We start from the raw sequence: 22,759 nt of genomic DNA on the forward strand, positions 1-22,759 counted from the left end.
GCACCTTTGATACAACTTTTTGATAAGATCCTCTTTGTGCAGGGTTAATGTTAGGTGCGCAGAGAATACTACTGTAGCTATAACAACACATTTTTTTCCCCCTGAAGATGACCTCAGTGAGCACGTCAAACAATGAATGTGGCTGACCCATAAGTCTTCAGTCATCACAAGAATGGGGACGTCACTGAAATACATGCTCAGCTATTTCCATCAAGGTTAAATGCTACTAACTTCCAACTCTTCCTTGCTTTAGTTCTTTGGTTAGCAGAAAATGGGGTCCCTTGTCCTAGCAATTTGATGCTCTCACACGTCAGATTCAAACCAAATATAGGTGGTAAATGGATTTGGCTACAGTATCGCTTTAACCCCTTCTGCCACAGCCAATTATTGTTTGTTTCCTCACCTCATTCCAAGAGCCATCATTTTTTTCATCTTTCAGTGTCACATGGTTTATTGTTTGCGGGACAAATTGTACATTGTAATGGAACTGTAAGCGCAACCTTCACAGCACCATTCAACATCCTTGTCCATGTAGTCTGTGGCTCAGTACGATCACAGCGATACTAAATTTGTAGAGTATTTGTAATTTTTTGATAACTTTTAAAAATATTTAAAAAAACTTTTCAAAATCGAAAAAAGAATGTTTGTGTCACCACTGTAACTTTCTTATATTTAGGTGTATGTCGCTGGGTAAGGTGTCTTTCTGTGTAGTGCAGCACTTCTAAGCTGTTCTCTGAAGTTCTGGCCATAAGGGTCAGGTGAGGAGCATTGATTCCCATCTTGGCATTGATTTGCAGAGCTGGGAATCACCCTTTTACACTGTACACAGTTGTGATATATGCATTTCCTCAGTATCGACTGGAGAATTACCAATGATAAACCTATACAAAGTCCATACTAAATAATTCCTCCCTGGTTTATCTACAAAATGTAACATCAAATATTAGTGAAAAGATAAAATTAGCTCTTTATTACATGTAGAGTGTTCCTTAAGACCATACAAAAAAAACAAAAAACTCAGAAACAAATAAACTCAGCTCTACAAGCAAAGTGTGTGTATGGGGAATACAGCACCATAACCAGGGAGGGATCCCCAACTCATGTGAGCACATGATCCTGGTAGTAATGGGACATCAATGAGGAACGTATGGATTAATGGTCATAGATAGAAAATAAATGATGCCAGGGATTGGAGTGGCCTAAGTGATAACCTTGATACCAATATAATTATAGAGTCTGAACATCAGAATTAACCAATGGAGCAATGCAAAAAAAAAAATAGAATAAAATCACACGGGGTTTTATACAATAACCAGAAAACAAATTACACCTTTACTGCCACACTAGATCTATGGTATGAATTTTTACCATATACCCTTAATGGCGCAGATCTATGGTATGAATTTTTACCATATACCCTTAATGGCGCATTGCGACTAACCTGTCATTTTCTTCAGTTTAGTACAAGTGAATGGACTATATATTTTATATATATATATATATATATATATATATATATGGGTAATTTGTTTTTTTGTAATGGTTAAAAAAAAATCCAACCAACCCTATAATAATAATAATGAGATTGGTTCTGGGTGCTACTTTCTTTTATATTCCCTGCATCGATCATGATTGCAGATGATGAAAGATGAGGCTCAGAAAATGCTCTCCTGCCTCAGCACCAGGTGTATATGACAAAGTTGCCCCATGTCCTATATGAGATTGTTTCATGTAGGGCAAGTCATTACCTCTATAGCCAACTTTAAGGGGTCAGAGGTTGTGCTTTGGTCATGTGATATTCAGTCTTTCAGCATAAGTGTATAAAAAGAACAGGTGGAGGAGGATGCAGGATTTGACTCAACTTCGGTAGTGAAAAGAGAATAATGGACACACAAGGACACGTTTAAAAAGACATTCATAAAAGCATCAAATGTATCCAGTGCTGATGCCTGTCCAGATAATATATTCAATATGTACATCCTTGCTATCTGCATGACAAGCATAGCCGGTCACACAGGACAGTTTACAGTGGACAGGCTTGAGCCCAGTGGTCATTTATCCTGCTCCTCAGACTTGGTCCCTCCTGTATCCAAAGACATTTTCATGGCTGCTCTAAGCATGTCTTCTTCACTCATTCCAGAATCTGCAGGAAAGTTAAAGTTAATCTATCAGTATCATCACTCACATGAGAGAAATTTATAGCAAATCTCTATATAGTATAAAATAGTATATCATTAACATAGGCATAAATATTATAATTCAGCCACATTAAAGAAGAGCAGTGACACTGCTGAAAATGCGGCCTGTCCATTTACTAGAAATTGGCGGCGACATCACTGTGAACATCTATCCATTCACTATAGAGCAGCAGTGGCATAATTAAAATTACACTAACAGATGACATGGTTTGGGCAAAAATTAACCGGTTACCTGCATCTGTATTTGCAGAGTCTGTTGTTGCATTGTTCCCTTCAGAACACTGTTCATGTTTTATTTGCTGCTGTCTATAAGAAAGAAAATGGTGCGGTTAGCTTATGCTTTAAAAAAAAAAAAAAAAAAATCTATCTATTGATAGATAGAATGTAGGTAAATTTTCAACTCTATAATACAATGAAATAGAAGACAGACTGAATGCGATTACTTTTCAAAATACATCTGTCTTCTTTGGCGTAGCTCCTCCTGTGAGAGCGATTCTAGTTTAGTAGTCCCTGATGTTTGTGGCACAATGGGGGGTGACGTTTCAGAGTGCTCACTGCGATGTCCTCCTGCAAGTAAACACATAAATAGTATTATGGTTAGGGTTTAAGGTCTAGATTAGGCGGATTATTGAGTAGGTTCCCTTATACAATGGATCATCATGCCTCAGAAACCTTATATTTCTTACAGTTGAGTTTTTTATCCAGTCTAGACAATCCTCTGTGAGCTAAATAGTCTGGATATCATTTTATCTGTACTGACGTATTGTAACACATTTTCAGAACAGAAGAGAGATTTGTGCTGTGCTCTATATCGCTCACAGGATTGTCTGGACTTGATGCAATTTTAGCAAACCCTTGACATTGTTAAAGTTCAGTGGGGGTCTGACTGTTAGAAAGGATATAAAATAACTTGTATTGGTAATTACCAGAATACCTCTTTACATTTTGGGTCAAGCCAAGTTATTAACCTCTATATAATTTCCATTTACGGTTAGCAGAGATCCCAAAAACACATTGTTGCATAACTTACTTGAATCACTGAATGCTTTATTGCTGTACAGTACCTTGCATGCTAAGTTGTATGGCTCTGCGTAGATCTGCTTCCTCATCCTCCATGTCTATCTGTTGCCTACTGAGTGCGAGTGCCTTCTGCAGGTTCTCTTCATCTTCGTCCATCATGGGGGATCCATCGAACAACTGAGACCCTTCCATGCCAGGAGCACTCCTCTGTGAACTAGACAAAAATTACATCAATACCCAGAAAACCAAAATTCATATATACAAATTGCTTAATTTACACAGATGACTAGTAACAGACTTTACTGGCATGTTTGAGATCTGGTATGTGATACCTGACACCTTCGAATGTGGGTTGACCCCAAAAGTCAGAGTAGGTCAATTTAACCTCTACTCTTCACCTAGTTCTTACCCAGATATCGGCAAGAGATGACAAACTATGTCATCTGCAACAATGATTAGCCCCCATTCATTCACACTGCAGAATCTACTGCTGATTTTGTGATGGATGCCACCCAATATCAGCAGCAGATTCTGCCTCCCATTTTTTATTTATTTATTTTTAAATGGGAGGCAGAGAGCTGAATGCTGAAAGGGGCTCTATCATTGGGAAAAGTCATTTTTATCTAATCACATCCTTGCATAGCCTTTAGAAAGTCTATTCCACATCTACCTTTAGTATGTAAATTGCCTCAGTGGTTTCTGAATAAGTCAGTGTTTTATTCATATGCTAATGATCTTCCAGCCAGCACAGGAAGTTCCCAGCAGCACTCGTCTCTGCAATTATCTCCTATGTGTGTGTGTAAACAGGAAGCTGAGTCATCAGCAGCAGCAGCCTGTTCTGTATACACCCATAGGCAACAATGGCAAAGAGGATGCACGATAGCGCACCGAGTAATTAGCATATGAATAAAACCGGACTTATTCAAAAACCACTGAGGCAATTTACATACAAAAGGAAGGTGTGGAATAGCCTTTCTAAAGGCTATGCAAGGATGTGCTTATCTAAAAATGACTTCCCAATGATAAAGCCCCTTTAATAACTGAAAAGAAATATTCATACAACTGCTGTCCTGTAACTTCATTTTTGCTCTACTGGGATACAGCCTGTGCTACCTTTGGTCCCTTAGTGCTGCATCCTCTCCTATGAGCCGCGGCCGCTGCATTTGCTGCACCCGAATCATCTGAAGGATCTGGTCAGCTTCACAGTCAGGTAGATCTCCCTTTACAACAAATATGGAGTAACCTAGAAAAGGGTTTGCAATGAATGTAACGATTCATCTCATGTAACATGCCTTTCTTACCCACTGGAATAAAGCTCATTGTCACTTAGGATCACATGGACAGGTAAATATCAGGTAGGTAGATAGATACTTTCTTAAAGAGGTTCTATCACCAAGTACAAAATACTAAATGTCCTATATCAATCAGTCAATGCTCCCTGTGCTCCTGATCAATTTGGTATTTTTATTTTTAAAATCCTTCCACCCAAGTTCCAGGGGTAGGGAATCTGATATAGCAGCTTCTTGATCTGGCTCCTGCTCCCATACTTAATGGCCAAAATGAACACCTTCCCGGACTGACTGGAAACCGCTATTTCGACCTGGGTGAGATTACTACAGGGTCAGGCGCAAAGGAGCCGTTCAAGAGTTTCCCCGGAAGCCTCGGCACAGGGGCACTCATGCTTTCAGGCACCTGTTCACCATCTTGGTATCATACATGGCAGCCTCTTCACTGCCCTCCTCAGCAGCCACATATTTCTGCTTCAGGAAAAAAGGGGGCACTGAGATACCATCCCACTGTGACCCTCAGTTGTCCCAACAGCTACCACCTCTCAAGGGGTGCTGACAAGAGCCGCCAGACATTGCGGTCCTGCCATGGCTGGTTTATTGCAGCCATTGGTCTCCTCCCCTGAGCCCAACACAGTTTCCTAAACCCAAACCACCTGCACCTCGATACTCTGAGGGGCACACTGCCCACCACTGCTGTGTATACTTAGCTCAGTGCTCTATCATAATATCCACTGACTGTCTCTTTTGCTACTCATACTGTTGGAACATTGCTTAGCGAGACAGAACAGTTAGTCTTATCTATGGAACTGACTCCCCCTGACTTTTGGAAGTGTCACACTGCCACCTAGTGACTCATTTCAGTCTTACCAGCTCTGTTCCCGGATATTCACTGGTTTACTGGACTTGGCTTATTCACTGGTCCTAGTGTCATCTCTGCCTAAACTATCTGCTATTTGTGCGCTCTACCAGCATGTTCTGTTCCTGTGTTGGTAACCGCAATCCTGAGAGTCATATCACAACAACAGATGCTTTTGGTTGGCCCAAAACGTGACTTCTGCTCTGCTTGACCCAACACCCCTGCTCATATACCATAACATATCAGTATGCAGATTCGAGTGGATGTTTTGTGTATTTACAATTCAAGTTGGCATATCAGGTCTTTTCTTAACACTCTTTGGGCCCACAAAGAATTGACAATTAGCTGAAAATCTATATAGAGTGGATGCAACAGACATCCTGCCACAATGGAGGAGCAGAAGGCCCTACTAAAGTTGCATATAACTGAGGACATCCATTCAGTGATCTCCTGTTCCCCAAACCACCAGGTCCAGATGGGTTGCCAATCGAGGATTACAAACTGTTGTCTCTGAAGATACTTCCTTACCTCACCTGTCTCCTTAATCACATCTATCTTAATGATCTCACTGTAGGCTCCTTTTAAAACTTAAGAACAATTCTACTCCTCAAATTTATTAAACACTTAATGCATCTCAAATTCTACACGCCCATGTCTTTGCTCAACCAAGGCCACAAAGTGTTGTCAAAGATTTTGGCCAATAGGATTCAGACTTTCCTCCTTTCTCAGCTAGGTTTTGTATCTGGTAGATATTCCACTAGGTACATCAGAGTCGCAGTGGCGGCAATTGTGGAGGCAGGACGTGTGGACCAGCTTCCATCTTTGCTGCTTAGTTTAGATGCCAAAAAGGCCTTTGACAAGGTCACATGGTTCCTTCTCTTGCCAACTTTACATGGGTGTAACTAACCTGCCTTCCGGGTCTTCCATCACTCTATGCGGATGCGGGCTTGCACTGGTAAACGTTCACCTCATCCCAACCATTTATCTCTTCTGGGGTATAAAGCTTGGCTGCCCCTCTCACTCATAATCTATCCTTGGATCCTCTGCTATACTATATTACGTCCTTACCCACGTTTCAAGGGATATCCATTGGAGTTAGAGAGCTGTGATTGGCCACATACGCAGAGAATCTTACTGATGATTGTAAACCCCTCATTTGGGGAGGGTGGAGACTGAGGTTCCCTTTTCATAACCTAAACTGAATGGTGGGCTGAATTTCCCAAAAAGTAGAGTATATAATCTAGCAGTCATGGCTAAGATCACATCTGACTGAACTCAGGCCGCTTCCTACAATACAACTGTGACTCTTGAACAATCCATAGTCCTCCATATTGCTCTCCCAAATCTACTAGATCTACTTTATGACTCTTTGCCAATAGACACTAGAGCTAATCTGCTCCTAAATCACCACCTGGTAGAGTCTCCCATTAAAGAGGTTGTCGGGATAAAATCAAATTCCTAAAGTAAGCTATATACTCACCCCCCCCCCCCCCCACCTAACTTCTATCTTAGTCACGTTACCAAAAACGTAATATCAATGGGGCAGCTGTGTAACCGCCCAGGAACAATTTCAGATTTTCTGGAAATGGATTATTACCGATACTAACCCCCTCCCTATCATATTTACCTGTCTTCCCCTATGGATCTTCTGGGCATGGAACATCACTTCCTTCTGGGGGGCCAGCTCCTTCTCTTCTTAACATCATTGTGGCTCTATTGCAGAGGAAGACAGCAAAAGGAGGAAGAGCCGGCCCCACAGAAGGACGTGATCTCCCATGCCCAGAAGATCTGGACAGGAAGACAGGTTTATATGATGTGGTGGGATGAGTTAGATACGAAGTGCTAGTAGTGGGCAGGCTAACTAGGGAAACAAAGATAGGGAGTGAGAGGAGGAGGGAATGTGAGTCAGGGAGTGAAGAGCAATGCATCACGATAGTTGTAGGGAAAAAAAAACAGAAACCTACATCATGTAAACAAACGCAGAGGGTGCCAGAAGCTCCCTTAGAAATCCAGAAATCACTCAAAATACTGCTACGCTGGGTTCACACCTGCGTCTGGGGTCTCCATACTATGGTTTCCGTCTTCTGCATGGCAGAAGACGGAAACCATAGATCGGGTCCGGCCGTGCGCGGCGGTGAGCGTTTTAGGCTCTCCGCCGCGAAACCGGATTTTTTTATCCGGACACAGAGTACTGCATGTCCGACTCTGTGTCCGGATTATAAAACCCGGTTTCGCGGCGGAGAGCGCAAAACGCTCACTGCCGCGCACGGCCGGACAGCTTTCTCACCCATTCAAATGAATGGGTGAGAAAGTCTCCTGCAGGCTTCCGTCTCCTGCATCTGTTTTATGCAGGAAACGGAAACCTGCAATAAGGACCGACGACGCAGATGTGAACGAGCCCTAAACATACTATCCCATTAATAGCACTAACGGGTTAGTAAAAATTTTGCCAGGAAAACTCCTTTAAGTGTTTTGCACCTGGCATTCCGGCAACATATCTTACATTCTACAACTCATACGATACTCCCACTCTCTGACCTTCAGATTAAATTCCCACATATCCGATTCTTAATTTCGGAACCCATGATGCGGGCAGCGCAGATAATTTGAGTATATAAATTTCTATTTTCCTCTAATGACTAGGATTCCACATCTGCCAGTTTAAAGGAGTTTTCCTCCTTGTCTCTTCTTCTCACTTCCTGTTTTCTTCCACAAGCTGGGGGGAGGCGGCTTTGACTGTCTGATGAACAGGATACTATGAAGTATCACAATATAGATTTTGCCTTTATCATAAGAGATTATTACGATTACTAGAAATCTAATATAAATTAATCCATGGAAACAATGGGAGGAATATTTTCACATAATTTATATAAGCTAGCATCCTTGAGATGGGACTACCACGTCAACCAAATGGAGTGCAGATGACCCTTCCTAGACCACCACTAACATCCTAAAAGCTACTATTGTCGCTTATAGTTTTTTTAACTGTGTCATGGTATGTTGAGATGTGACAAGGTTATAAATAGGGATTACCTGGCTCCCCTCCGGGGCTACAAGATGGGATTTTTTTCAACTGCAGACTGTTTTAAACCCTAACAGTCACATTAAAATTGCAAAAATATTACTGACACATGACTCAGGTGCCTTACATGCATTTTAACCCTTTAGTTATCCAACAGATTTAAACCAGTAACATTTTATCCCTTTCTGCATTCCAGTGTACATAACTTTTTACATTTTACTTTAATGTAGCTTTATGAGACCTTGTCTTTTTGAGAGGTCAGACAATCAGAAAAATATGAATTATAGCATTTGAATTTTAGGGTTTGTGAGGTTTACCATGTAGAATAAACATACCATAATATTATTTTAGTAAATGTTACGGATGTGGTGACACCGTTTGTGTGCTTATTTGTGCATTTAAAGGGGGGGGGGGGGGGAGTATATTTTAAATTTTTTTCCCTGTTTAAATGTCTTAGGTGGTGCGCCAAAACTGACTGCAGCATATAAGGTGTTAAATGGCAAGTATGCTTCTGAGGGGGGGGGGGGGGGGGATATATCATGGATAAAATCCATGGTACCCACTCTCCTGAGGTTATCCGAAGTGAAAGGAACAGAAGAATAATAAAATAATTTTCTCCACTCCTTGTTAGCAACGTTGCAAATGAGACCTATTGAAAGATATGGCCCCTGGAATATTACATGTAAAATTAGTTGTTAATCATCAAGTGGGTGGGAACCTTTTATTCTTTCATAGAAAATAAAGTGTTACCTCCCACTTGGAGAATAACAGCTAATATTTCTGGGGCCATATCTTGTGAACATGTGGACAAATTTTAAAAATAAAAACCCCAGACTGATCAGGAGCACAGAGGGCATTAGATGATGTATAGCATTTAGTAATGTTTACTTGGCGACATACCATATTTAAAGACAGAAAGAAAAAAGTTAAGTGCATAATGAGGTTGAGTTTATTCAACCTTTCAATTCTTTTATTTAGAAATAAAAATAATAATATGAAGCTTTACCTTCCTGTTGCAGTTGAGCTAAGAAGAGTGCAAGGTAGGTGTCTGATATAAGCTCTGGGCCGGTCAACAGAGAATTCAAGTTGAACCACTGTTTAAAAAAAAAAAATAATGTAAAAAGTATTTAAAATTAAAAATAATAATCTTAAATAAAACATAATTTATGTAGCAAATGTTTGATCATTTTTGGACATTTCTGTCCTGAGATGTTACTTCACATTCTATGACACCCCTCTGCTTGACTCCTGCAATATTTTTAGCCATTAATGAATCTCTTGTACATCCACTTGCCAGGTTAAACTCACATTTTTTCAACCACATTCCAAAAGTGTGAGCGGTGTAAAAATGTTGTAATTTTTTTTGTACAAATAAGCCCAAAAATTTACAATATCGTATTTTGCAACTTTTGGACAGAGGTTTATAGAGTCCTCCAATGGCTATATTAAAGGGGCAGTGTACACAGCATTTATAGGAGCACGATTTGCTGGTCAACATGGATCAGCATAAGGCTAAGTTCACGCTACCGCCGCTGTCCACCCCGGGGTTTCCATCTTAAACCCTGGGGAAAAGGGACAGCGGATGGCTTGCCGGCAGTCAGCTTTAAAACCCATTCATTTGAATGGGTTTTTATAGGCAACCGACCGTGCCCGTATGCGGCCTCTCCGTGCGGAAACCATTTTGCTTTGCATGGACACAAAGTTCTGCATGTAGCGGCGGTAGTGTGAACACCCCCTAAGTAACTTCCCATCTTTATTTAAAGAGGACCTTTCACCGATTTGGGCACAGGCAGTTCAATATACTGCTGGAAAGCCCACAGTGCACTTTCCTGGGTAAAGAGCTATCGGTCCCGGTACCGTGGCTCTTTACAGTCAGAAGGGCGTCCCTGACAGTCAGGCAGGTACATCCTTCTTCACAGCAGCGCCTATCGCGCTGTACAGTATGAGCGGGGAGGAACGCCTCCTCCCCTCCTGATAATACTCGTCTAAGGATGAGCACTGTGAGCAGAGAGAGGGGGCGTTCCTCCCCGCTCACACTGTACAGCGCGATAGGCGCTGCTGTGGAGAAGGACGTACCTAAGAACACCCTTCTGACTGTAAAGAGCGATTTTTGTGCGCGGCGAAACAGTTTTATTTTTTTAACCGGACACAAAGTCCTGCATGTCCGACTTTGTATCCGGTTAGAAAAAAAACGGTGTCGCCGCGGAGAGCACAAAACGCTCACCGTCGCTCACGGCTGGACACTTTTCAAACCCATTCAAATGAATGGGTTTGAAAAATGACTGCAGGATTCAGTTTCCTGCCCAGTTTCGGGCACAAAACGGAGACCCAGGGTGCAGATGTGAATGAGCTCTTATTCAAACTGCAGCGCCTTGTACCTTGTCTTATAAAACAATGGTAGTGATTACAATCTATATACAGCGCGAAGGACTAGAACAGTGTGCAGTAAGTTCTGCCATTTACTGACCTGAGATATATAAAATATACTGACAACCCCCTCCCCGAAAAAAAAAAAAACACAAAAGAAATGTTGGATCATTGAAAAACCCGTCATGCAGTTATGTCTCAGGCAGGTATGTAAGTGATTATAGGTAGGACTGTGGTGTTGGAATCATTTTGGATAAAGTTGGAAAAAAAAAAAAAAGTTACCATACGCCCACTGTGGCTTCAAATTAAAATGATTTATTGTATTATGCAATTTTATTATTGAATAATTAATTACATGCACAGTGTTATTTGCATAGCTGGCTGCCAAATTTATCTTGGTTTTATTCTGTTTTGTATAAATTCTCCTGTTCTACAAGCTGGCAGTGTAAAGAATTGATATTTTTAGCCTAGTTGTCAAGGTTACTTCAAGTAAAAAAATTTTTTACATGTATTTTATAAGAAATAGGATTAAAGAAGAAATAATGTATGTAACAACCAGAATGAAACCCTCCATTCTTTATACTACAGGATACGTCCAGAAAACTGGAAAAAGCTGTACAATAGAGTTAAAGTTTTTATTACATTGCTTTATCTTTTTATTTCATAGAGCAATAGACAAAATGAAAAAAAAAAAAAAAAATTATACTTTTTTTTATATTCCATTACATACCTGTTTACCTAACTTTCGTACAGTAAACCAATGTTCCTTATAATTACAAATAAAGGCTCGTTCATTTCTGAAAAAAAGTAGAAAATGAGGATTTTAATACAAGACAAACCCAAAAGATCACATTGACCCTGAAACAGCCCCAATCGCCAGTCATTCAGCAGACGTCATAAATGTATATAAGTATTAAACATATCTTGAGTCTTACATAGGATCTATGCCGAGGGTCTGATATTCGGGACTGTTGAAGAGAATCAGTTCTAGACCCCAGACTCTTAGTGCATCACTTATAACCTGTGGAAAAAAAAAAGAAAAAAAAGAAATAGTTTGCTGCACTATGTGCAAACTGAGCTCTGTGCATGGAACACAATGAAAGTGTAAAAGTTTACCATCATGCTGCTTCCAAGTGGTATTCCCATCTCAAAGTGATGGACCCCAACTTATTCTGAGAATGAAGGGGCTGAAGCCCGTTTAAGGCTAAGGCCCCATGGGGCTTCCCGCAGCAAAAAAAAAAAATGCTGCAGGAAAAAACGCGACTTTAGACAGAAAATTTGCAGAGGTTTCCTCTACGACTTTCTGTTTCAATTATACATATGGGGAAACCACCAGAGTTAAAGGTATAGGCATCCATAGGTATAATTGACATGCTGCGATTTCCAAAACAGAGCCAGTTTTGGAAATGGCGGCGTGTTTGCACCGTGGTTTTTATGGCAAAATGGGCATGGGATTCACTAGAAACCCATTCACTTTGCCCTGACTTTAAAAAGCCACGATTTTTCCAGCGCAAATCACAGCGGTTATGCCAGGTGGGGCCCCGTCCTCATTTTTTTTTTTTCCCCATAACAGTGCTTCTGGCAAACTGGCTGTGCAGGGACCTACAGCATAGCCCCATTCTTTACAAAAACACAATTCTATGCAACACTCTCTAAATGCTACTGCATATTCAATGTAGGATTAACCAGTGTCCCACAATTTAGATCCACACAGTATATTGGTAGAAGAGTATACCAGCAGTATAAGCATATAATTAGATTTCTTTATTCATTAACACCGCTTTGAAAACAGGAATCAGAATTCAACATCCATATTCATACAATGTTCCAGGTACAAGTACGTAAGGTATAAGACATGGAGTTGCATCTATTGACCCATCCTGGGTTGTGTTCCCCCAGGGTAAGGTAACTGGGTACTAAGAAGAAAAGAATCAGTGGTGCTGTATGATAGGTCAGGTGGTGTGACAAGATAGATCATTAATTGAAGATCTGTGGGAGTCCAATATCCGGGACACTGCGGATCAGACCTTTGAGGCAGCAGCACTCCCTGAGCACCGATTTTACTTCACTTTAAGTAAATGGGCTGAGCGGGTTATTCCAGGCACAGCTGCTGCAAATGTATGGCACTGTGCTAGGTAAGTACTGAGGAGGCTGCAGTGCTCACCTGAATACTTTAGTCTCTTCAAACAGCAAACTGACTTGTGGGTCCATGTGTCCCCTGACTATCTGTAGTTAGTGACCTATCCTAAGGATAGGTCATCAATTAATACATCCCAGAAAATGCCTTTAAATTCCGTATTACACTCCAGAGCTGCACTCACAATTCTGCTGGTGGAGTCGCAATTCATACATTACCATCCTATACTGATCCTGAGTTACATTCTGTATTTTACTCTAAAGTTACGTACTTACTGTTGGAGAACTCTTGTTCTTCTAAGCGATCACAATTTCATGGGGAGAAGAAACTGAATACAACCTTCAATTAAACATCAGCATACTATGCAGCCCTTGTGATTCCAGAATGAGAAAGAAAGAGCTAGCAGCATGATGACAGGACCCTCTAATGTTTATGTACACTACTCTTAAACTAGAGTTACCTGGATGGAGAAAAATCCACTGTCGTCCATGTTTCCAGATGGCTGCTGCAATAAGGAAAAAGTGGAATAAGTAGTAAGAACATAATAATCATCTGGACACATGCAGCAAATTGGTCAGTACCCTCCACATGAGGACTGGGCAATTAAGTGCAAAATAACTGAAACCAAAAGTCAGCTCAATTAATCGATATGAACTTGCTCACGTGGATTATTTCAATTATTTTACATCCATGTCATTCTGTCTCACATTGCCATTGGCTAAAGGAGAAGTCATTAACTGTACACTAGCCAATCAGGATTGCTGAATCCACAATTCAGTGACATTGCATGCAAAGAGGGGGAGGGGGGTGTTCCTTAATCATAATAAAGGTAACTAAAATTTTTGATGTAGGTCATAATCGCCAAGCTCTAAATCTATGCATTTTCCAAAAAATAATTATTGATTTTACAAAGTTCTGAATATAAATCAGTTTATTCGTCATCATCAACATAATGTCAGTGTTTACATTCAGAGGCTGTATCAGTGCAGGTAAGAACTACTCATATAGTAGAGGAGAAAAATTGCTGTTATGGCTAAATCACATAGAATTAGCTGGAGGATGAAAATAAATGGATTTTTTCGCTAATTTCACTGGGGGGGGGGGGGACAGTGACCATGGGACGTCCTAAAGCAGTCCCAAAAGCGTGGGAATTACGTAGCCATGCAAGCGGCCTCACTTGCATCGGCTTGCAGAACTTACGACCCAAGCTAGAATCGGCAGAGGTAGGATTTGAAAGTGTGGACAGAGGCCCAGACGGCAGCCTTGCAGACCTGGGCGGTGGAAGCCTGATACTAAATAGCCCTGAAGGCTCCGACAGCTCTCATGGAATGTGCTGTCACACAGAGAGATCAGTCCAACAGGTCTCCCTGATAGCAGACCGAATCCACCTGAAGATGGAAGCCTTGGAAGCAGCCAGACCCTTGTGATAGCCCTCAGGGAGAACAAATAGGCATCCAAACAACAGAAGGGGTCTGTGAGAGACGAATTGACCCAAATCTCTGGATAGATAACCAAGAGGGGGGGGGAAGGACTTCCCCTGGGGAGAAGGGACACCAAAGAAGTTCTAAGCAAACCTGGGAAGGCAAGAGAATCAGGCAGTCCAGCCTAGACATTGTGCCCAGGACCCACATACTGAATCCTGGAGAACACACGGATTTCCTACGAAGGTGGGGCACAGCGAATTTGAAAGAATGGATCTTGGACTCCAGGAGGAGAAATTTGCCCTGTGTGTATTGAGGATCAGAAGTAAAACGATACCTTTCATATGTTTCAGAGCCCCAGGGATGTGGAAAAAGAGACTTTAATTCTTTATTCAAATGAGGATCTTGGAATACAGGGTGAGTTTTCTTTTATTACTAAGCACTGCAGCATCAGCAATAAACACACCCATTCTGCATTCAGCTCATTTTCCTGGGCAGTGGGAGGAACAACTCACACCAGAAGACACAAGCCTGATCCCAGCTAAGGTGAGTAACACCATTTATTATGCTAGTCACCTCCCCTGGGCTTCAGTATATTACACTCTGTGGTCTAAAGAGAAGAAAACCAAACAAAACCGCTGGGAGAATCTCACGAGAGTCATCCAACACATGCTCTCAGTGCCACCTGGCAGCCTTTTCTCTGAAGATACACAGCTTGCTGGCCCAGTGGCCTATACTGCAGTCAGTCCACCAGAAATTTTCCCAGCTACATACATGGCCAATCCACCCCTGGACACGGATAATGATGCCCTGCTATTGAAGAGGTGAGACGGCTTGTAGAAAGTCAGAAGAAAACAGCAAAGTGGACGGAAAAAAAAACAACTGCTGTGAGCATGGGAAAAGAACTTGATGGAGTAGCAAGATAACTCCACCTCTCAGGCCTAGGAGCCTCAAGTGGGGGAAGGGGGGGGGGATGAAGACCCTAATGCAGAGGAAGATTTGAAAGAGGAAGGCATGGAGGGCTTGGTGAAGGACTGCCAGGTCTAGTCCTTTAAAGAGGGCGTATTGGAGCAGGAGTCTTAGGAAGACAGTTCTCTGAAGAGAGAGGTGGAGCCACAAAAGGAGTGAAAACACTGAGAATGGCTGGAGGAAGGATACTGTCAATTAGAGAGCCTCTGACGGAGGAGAGAGCTTTTTCACCCTGTAGTCTCAGAGATGAGCTTCTCCAGGCCTTTGCCAAAGAGTCGGCCCTTTTCGTCCCAAGAGAAGAGAAGGGCCACAACTTTCTTCTTTGAATGGTATTTGGCATTTCACCACCAGATCCAAACAGTACAGCAGATTGCAACAGCATTGGATATCACCTTAGCAGAACTTGTGTCCCAACCAGAGAGGCATCACACAGGCCTATCCTATATTTACTCTAGCATTATATAGACTATGTCTGCTTGTGATGTTTATACTCCATAAAAAACTGAATTTAAAACAAAACAGAATTTGGGAGACGAGCAGCTCATTGATCTGAATGGGGGCTCAAATGAAGAGGCCTTTCTGAAGCTATTTGGCCCTAGAAATGAAGGCCTTCCTGGCCAAAGATGCAGGAAAGGAAGGCCACAGGGAGGAACCAGTTGCTACAAAGGCCGCGTTGGAGAGAGAGTCCACCCCCTTGTCTGAGGGATCACTGAGAGGGGCAGAGCCCACAATGGTAGCCTGGGAAAGCCTAGCTATCACGGGGTCCACCGCTGGAGGCTCTAACCACTTGGAGACACCCTGGTCTGGAAGAGTAACAAAGACATCCGACTTTCTAGTAGAAGGGAAGGGAAGGTCCAGGTGAAGCCATTCTTCCTTTAAGTTATGGTCAGACGCCCTGTGGTTGGGAAAGACCAGAGGAGGGTGGTGATGTCATCTTATGTAGGAACTTGGTCTTCTGAGATATGTAGGGTACGATTGACCGCACAGATGAGTCCCTGTGCAGAAGTAGATATAGATGTATTGGAGGCAGAGGCATCCCCAGAAGAAACAGACTGTGCAGGGGAGACAAGGAATGGGAGCAAGGAGGGTGCTTGGTTAGGAGCCTACAAGTCAGCAAAAGCTAATAGAGTACCCCAGCAGCAGCCATACTCAATGCCCTCTGGAGTAGGAGGTGGGAGCGATGAAATACTTACCCAATCCGCAGTCTTCAGGCACCGCAGGATTCCCCTTCGTTGAACCTCACAAGTAAAAGTAGGGTAACTGACATTCCAACCACCTATGTGGTAAGAGGGACTGGGTGACCAGTGGGCACTTTCTTACAGAGCGCAGCACCAGCAGGGGGGTACAACTAGTGTGGAGTGCACACTGAAGACCACCCCCTGCACCTGAAAAAGAAAAATGATGCAAGACAGAAGACCTATGTCAGGTCATGTCCGCCTCCTACACACATAAGGATAAAACTGGCTAGAATAGTGTCTGTGGAGAGGATACAGCCTAGAGATGGAGCTGACACCTTTTATTATTCCTAATGTCAGTCTCCTAGTGACCAGGTCTATACTCCATGGTGTTGTGTCCCCCAATGAAATAAGAGAGAAAAAATGTTTTCATACACTAACAAACTCCAAACTGGTTCATACAGTGGCCACGAAGTTGTGACAAACAACTGTACTATAGGTCTACTATGCTCAAGGCTAGAACACTGTGTCTGCAGATGGAAGAGTAAGCCGATCCAAGGGACTCCTCCTTTAATATTTGTAAATGTGGTAACTTCCTCCTTACCTGCATGAAGGTTCTGTACTCTGCGGAGGTCAGGCCGCCTTCTGCCATTCTCATTCGCTCCTGCTCATCTAGCTGCATGGCAATGGATGATAACTCCACAGGGCTGAAATATTCCCCCTGTAACAGGTTATTGAGGCAGTGCTGGGCACAAAGGGAGCCCTCTTGCTATAAATAAAAATAAAAATATTGAAGAGTCACATCACAGTGGATCAATCACCACAAGAAATGTTAAAATACCCAGAATCAGAGAAATTGTATATTTAGTAATGCTATACAAAACTGTCATGTCACCTCTGTTGTATAATATTAGTTTCAGCTATCCTGTATAACACTGTGCACACTGTGATGTCGCATGTCTCTTGTACACACAGTTGTGATGTGACATATCTCCAGACTAATACTATACAAAGCTGTCACATCTCCTAGATAGTAAGATTATATGCAGCTGTAATGTCACACATATCCTGTATAATAACACTGCACACACTATGATGTCAGATATGTCTAACATACACAGTTGTGATAACATAGACCTCTTGTATAACAGCACCATACAATGCTGTGATGTCATGTCTCCCGTATGTCAGTATATACAGCTGTGATGTCACACATATACTGTACAATAACAATGTACATACTATGATATCAAACATATCACAGACCTCTTGTATAACGGCACTATACAATGCTGTGATGTCGCGTCTTCCGTATAATGTTAGTATATACAGTTGTGATGTCACACATATCCTGTATAATAACACTGCACACACTATGATGTCAGATATGTCTAGCATACACTGTTGTGATAACATAGACCTCTTGTATAACAGCACCATACAATGTTGTGATGTCACGTCTCCCGTATAATACCAATATACTTAGTCACATCTTCTGTATAATGTCAGTATATACACAGCGGTGATGTCACACATCTTTGTATACATAAACTACACTCACCGGCCACTTTATTAGGTACACCTGTCCAACTGCTCGTTAACACTTAATTTCTAATCAGCCAATCACATGGCGGCAACTCAGTGCATTTAGGCATGTAGACATGGTCAAGACAATCTCCTGCAGTTCAAACCGAGCATCAGTATGGGGAAGAAAGGTGATTTGAGTGCCTTTGAACGTGGCATGGTTGTTGGTGCCAGAAGGGCTGGTCTGAGTATTTCAGAAACTGCTGATCTACTGGGATTTTCACGCACAACCATCTCTAGGGTTTACAGAGAATGGTCCGAAAAAGAAAAAACATCCAGTGAGCGGCAGTTCTGTGGGCGGAAATGCGTTGTTGATGCCAGAGGTCAGAGGAGAATGGCCAGACTGGTTCGAGCTGATAGAAAGGCAACAGTGACTCAAATAGCCACCCGTTACAACCAAGGTAGCCAGAAGAGCATCTCTGAACGCACAGTACGTCAAACTTTGAGGCAGATGGGCTACAGCAGCAGAAGACCACACCGGGTGCCACTCTTTTCAGCTAAGAACAGGAAACTGAGGCTACAATTTGCACAAGCTCATCGAAATTGGACAATTGAAGATTGGAAAAACGTTGCCTGGTCTGATGAGTCTCGATTTCTGCTGCGACATTCGGATGGTAGGGTCAGAATTTGGCGTCAACAACATGAAAGCATGGATCCATCCTGCCTTGTATCAACGGTTCAGGCTGGTGGTGGTGGTGTCATGGTGTGGGGAATATTTTCTTGGCACTCTTTGGGCCCCTTGGTACCAATTGAGCATCGTTGCAACGCCAAAGCCTACCTGAGTATTGTTGCTGACCATGTCCATCCCTTTATGACCACAATGTACCCAACATCTGATGGCTACTTTCAGCAGGATAATGCGCCATGTCATAAAGCTGGAATCATCTCAGACTGGTTTCTTGAACATGACAATGAGTTCACTGTACTCCAATGGCCTCCACAGTCACCAGATCTCAATCCAATAGAGCATCTTTGGGATGTGGTGGAACGGGAGATTCGCATCATGGATGTGCAGCCGACAAATCTGCGGCAACTGTGTGATGCCATCATGTCAATATGGACCAAAATCTCTGAGGAATGCTTCCAGCACCTTGTTGAATCTATGCCACGAAGAATTGAGGCAGTTCTGAAGGCAAAAGGGGGTCCAACCCGTTACTAGCATGGTGTACCTAATAAAGTGGCCAGTGAGTGTATATACAGTATAGACAGCAAATGTTTCCTGTATAATATAGCTGATTATATATGGCATATGATGTCACATCTCCATTATAACAATACTATATTTGGCTATGATGTCACACATCACCTGTATAATAGTGCTGATTACTATATACAGCTACAATGTTACACACCTTTTACAAGCCCTATAGCACCCTGCGACATCACAAACCCCCTATATAATAATACTAGAATGTATCCATCTCCTTAGTAATAGCCCCAGCTATGTACAGCTATGATGTCTCCTGTGTAATAATACTTCATATGGGGATGATGTAACACACCTCATTCATAACATTACACACACACAAACCTCTGCATGACGTCACACTACATGTGGCTATGATATCACGCACCTTCTATAAGAATAACTCATTATGACCGGCTTCCTCTCCCTCAGGTGACTACTGCTGTTAATGGCTACCAGGTACACCAGTAAAGTTGTTACTGGCTTGAGCTGGGAAAAGCCCGTAATAATAAGCCCCCCGTCCCTCGGCTGTATCACTCCTCCCCCTCTCACTGCCAGCGGCACCCTCAGATTCCAACTTACTTTCTCATGAAAGATAACCTCCATGTTTATTTGTCTCAGCTGCCGGCCACACCCCTCCTGCTTAGGTCACGGAAGTGCCGGTAACACGCTAGCCAATCGTAGACTCAGAGTCAGATCATGTGGAAGACTTGAATCAGAGCTGATCAGGTGACCGGCTTCGCATCACGTGATACACAGACGCTTGCAACGGCTGACGTCAACAAACACCAGAAGCTGAATAAGCCATGTTTATGCTGGTCAACTGGCAGTATTATTACTTATACTGGCATTATGTTCCCACGGTATAGGTTTCTTTTTCACGTTCCATACCGCAACAGTGGAGCCACTCTCTTTGGTTTTATGGAGAGCTGACAGTCCATGAAACTCTACACAGTGATCATTAATAAACTTATGATGTATAGGGTCCCCACAAAATTACACTTTTTTTCCACCAGTTTCTCCGCTGTGCTGGAGATGTGGGCAGGTAGAGGGGGCTATGCTCCATGCCTTCTGGTTCTGCCCAGCATTGTCCTCATTTTGGGACGGTGTTATTTTGCAATTTACAGAGACTCCTCACAATCTGGGCCCAGCTTTGTTCTTAACCACTGAGAGTCTTCCGTGCGAATTTATAAGCACTCTCTGCTTCGATTTATGGTCCCCGCTGCCCATGCTTGCATTCTGCAATACTGTGAGTTGAACCTCCAACGTTCTCCTTCTGGATTTTAAAGGTCAATGAGTTCATGCGCATGGAGAACCTCACCTATTTCCTGCATGGCACAACTGAACTCTTCAATAAGACCTGGTTTTACTTGTTTGAATGTTAACGTTTTAGGGGATATCAGACGCTCCTGTGCTCTGGACCTTCCACTGTTACACTAATTTTTGTTCTTATGTAATCAACTTTAGGTCCTTCTGACGGAGACCTGACACGGCTGGTTCTCCAGACCCTTATATGGTTTGTCTTTAGCTTGCCCCCTACTCACACCTCTTACCCTCCTTTCCTTTTTTTTTGTTTGTTTTTTCTCTTCTTTTCTCCCTCTTGTGCTCTCCCTTCTTCGCTCCTCTTTCTTCTTATTACTATTTCCGTATTTTCGCTGGCCAGACCATTTCGGGGGTCTCCCCTGGTGGCTCTGAGCTGCTTTGTTTTGTTCGTTATGTGTGTTTGTTTTTTTTTCTGTATTATTGGTCTATTTCAGACCCTGTTGTATTGTTATAAAATTGCAATAAAAATTTGAAAAAAAAACCCCACAAAAAACTAAACTTATGATCTGCGTAATTAATAAACTTTGTAATATATTTTATTAAAGTGTTTGTCTAGGATAAACTGTTTTTGGGCAAGGTCAGGGAAGGTGGAAAGACAAACAAAAAAAATCCATAAGTACCTGTCCCCGGTGCTTCAGTATTTCCCACCACAGTCCGATCCTGCTGCTCCAGGTGGAAGTCCCCACTACACGTGTCTGCTGAGGCCATCACCCGAGACATCCCATGTCCTTTCCTTAGGCCGCTGACTGGAGAGAAGAGTCAGTTCATGCATATAAATATCCCAATCCTGTGTTTTCAACTAGTGATATATCTGGATATTACAAAAGTAGCACTCCATAGTGTGAGAATCTCCTCTTTCACATCACACTAAAAGATATAACTGTTTGAAGTGACTCTCCCCATCCTCATTTTCTCTTTATTTTACCCAAGCCCTTATATTGTACATAGCTCTGAATACAGAAGCAAGGGAAAGAACATAAGAGATGTCAAATTTCATATTTTATATTACACAAAAATAAAAAACAGTGATATAAAGCCAGAAAGAGCCCACAGGTATTCTAAAAGGAAGGTATGTTATCTTAGGATTTCCATTGATTTCAATGAAAGGCGAAGTCAACCAGAAATAAAGCCTATGGTTGTGTGAGGCAGATTATGCATACACATTTTAGCTTTCATATCACAGTTGCTGCACCACGAATCAGTTCTAATACAAGCATTCCACGTGATCTGATTCTGGGATTGGACAGGGCGTTACTGATACTTCTGTATGATTTTAAATGGGCTTTCAGGGAGTTACAAAATAGCCTGTCAATAGGATATATTGTTGTAGTCGAATTGACTATATCATGGATCAATCAGTCAGTCCAAATTAAATGAGCATGTTTGTGCACAAATCGCTAATAATGAGACAGACACAGAGTTCCGTATCAAACCAGCCATGCTCTTCGCCCACCTCAGCATTACTGACTCTTTATTGAAAGTACACACACTTTAGAGACAAAGAAAGGAGGGGTCACTGCCCCCCTTGGCATTCCTGAGTTGCTGTCCATTTCCCATTGGCTCCAAACTTCAATGTTCAGCCAGACACCTCCTTGCTGTAACCTGAAGACTTCACCAGGAGGCAGGGTAAACAAGCTCCCTCTGGGCTTCAAGATCCTTTGTCTCAGATCCATGCAACCTCATTAAGGAAAAATTAGTATTTCTACAATATAAAGTATAAGAATCTTGATTCATGTTCTCAGACTTGACAATATCATAAACACAAAAGTGGTGAGGGACAGAAACACTGACCTGAGCACCACTGCAACTTTGAGCAGCTGACCTTTGAGGTCCAGGCTGCAGGACCCCCATTTATCAGAAATTTATGAACTATCCTAATATGGGTCTGTCATTTTACGAAATAAGGTGCATTATTTTGTCAGGTGTTTTTGAGAGTCTGAGTTCTCATACCAATGACCTATCCACAGGCTAGATTACCAGTATTTGATCTGTGTGTTTCCACACAAATAAGCTGTTCAGACATCGTCCAGATAGTAGAAGCTGCTGTAGTGGACGGGGAACATGTGTAAGCGGCTTCTATTCAAATTATAGGAGCAGTGCTGCAAATCCCCAGAACCACTGCTATGGAGTGGACAGGACTGCAGCACCACTCACTGTCCACTACACCAACTTACGGTGCTTGGAGATTGCTGGAACAGCTGATCTGTGT

The 22,759-nt window shown here is 42.3% G+C and overlaps 1 protein-coding gene across 1 annotated transcript; it reads right to left on the reverse strand.

Moving 5' to 3' along the window:
- Positions 1-947: 947 nt before the first annotated feature.
- Positions 948-19,856, reverse strand: ATXN3 (ataxin 3). The gene is made up of 11 exons (XM_075282384.1): positions 19,810-19,856; positions 17,062-17,226; positions 13,353-13,397; positions 11,691-11,776; positions 11,486-11,552; positions 9,395-9,482; positions 4,332-4,461; positions 3,263-3,432; positions 2,642-2,765; positions 2,431-2,504; positions 948-2,143 (listed from the first exon to the last, which is right to left on the reverse strand). The coding sequence occupies exons 1-11, from the start codon at positions 19,831-19,833 to the stop codon at positions 2,052-2,054; spliced, it is 1,065 nt and encodes a 354-aa protein (XP_075138485.1). The 5' UTR covers positions 19,834-19,856; the 3' UTR covers positions 948-2,051.
- Between the last annotated feature and the right edge of the window lie 2,903 nt (positions 19,857-22,759).

Source organism: Leptodactylus fuscus, chromosome 7, assembly GCF_031893055.1.
Source record: "Leptodactylus fuscus isolate aLepFus1 chromosome 7, aLepFus1.hap2, whole genome shotgun sequence".
Taxonomy (NCBI): Eukaryota; Metazoa; Chordata; class Amphibia; order Anura; family Leptodactylidae; genus Leptodactylus; species Leptodactylus fuscus.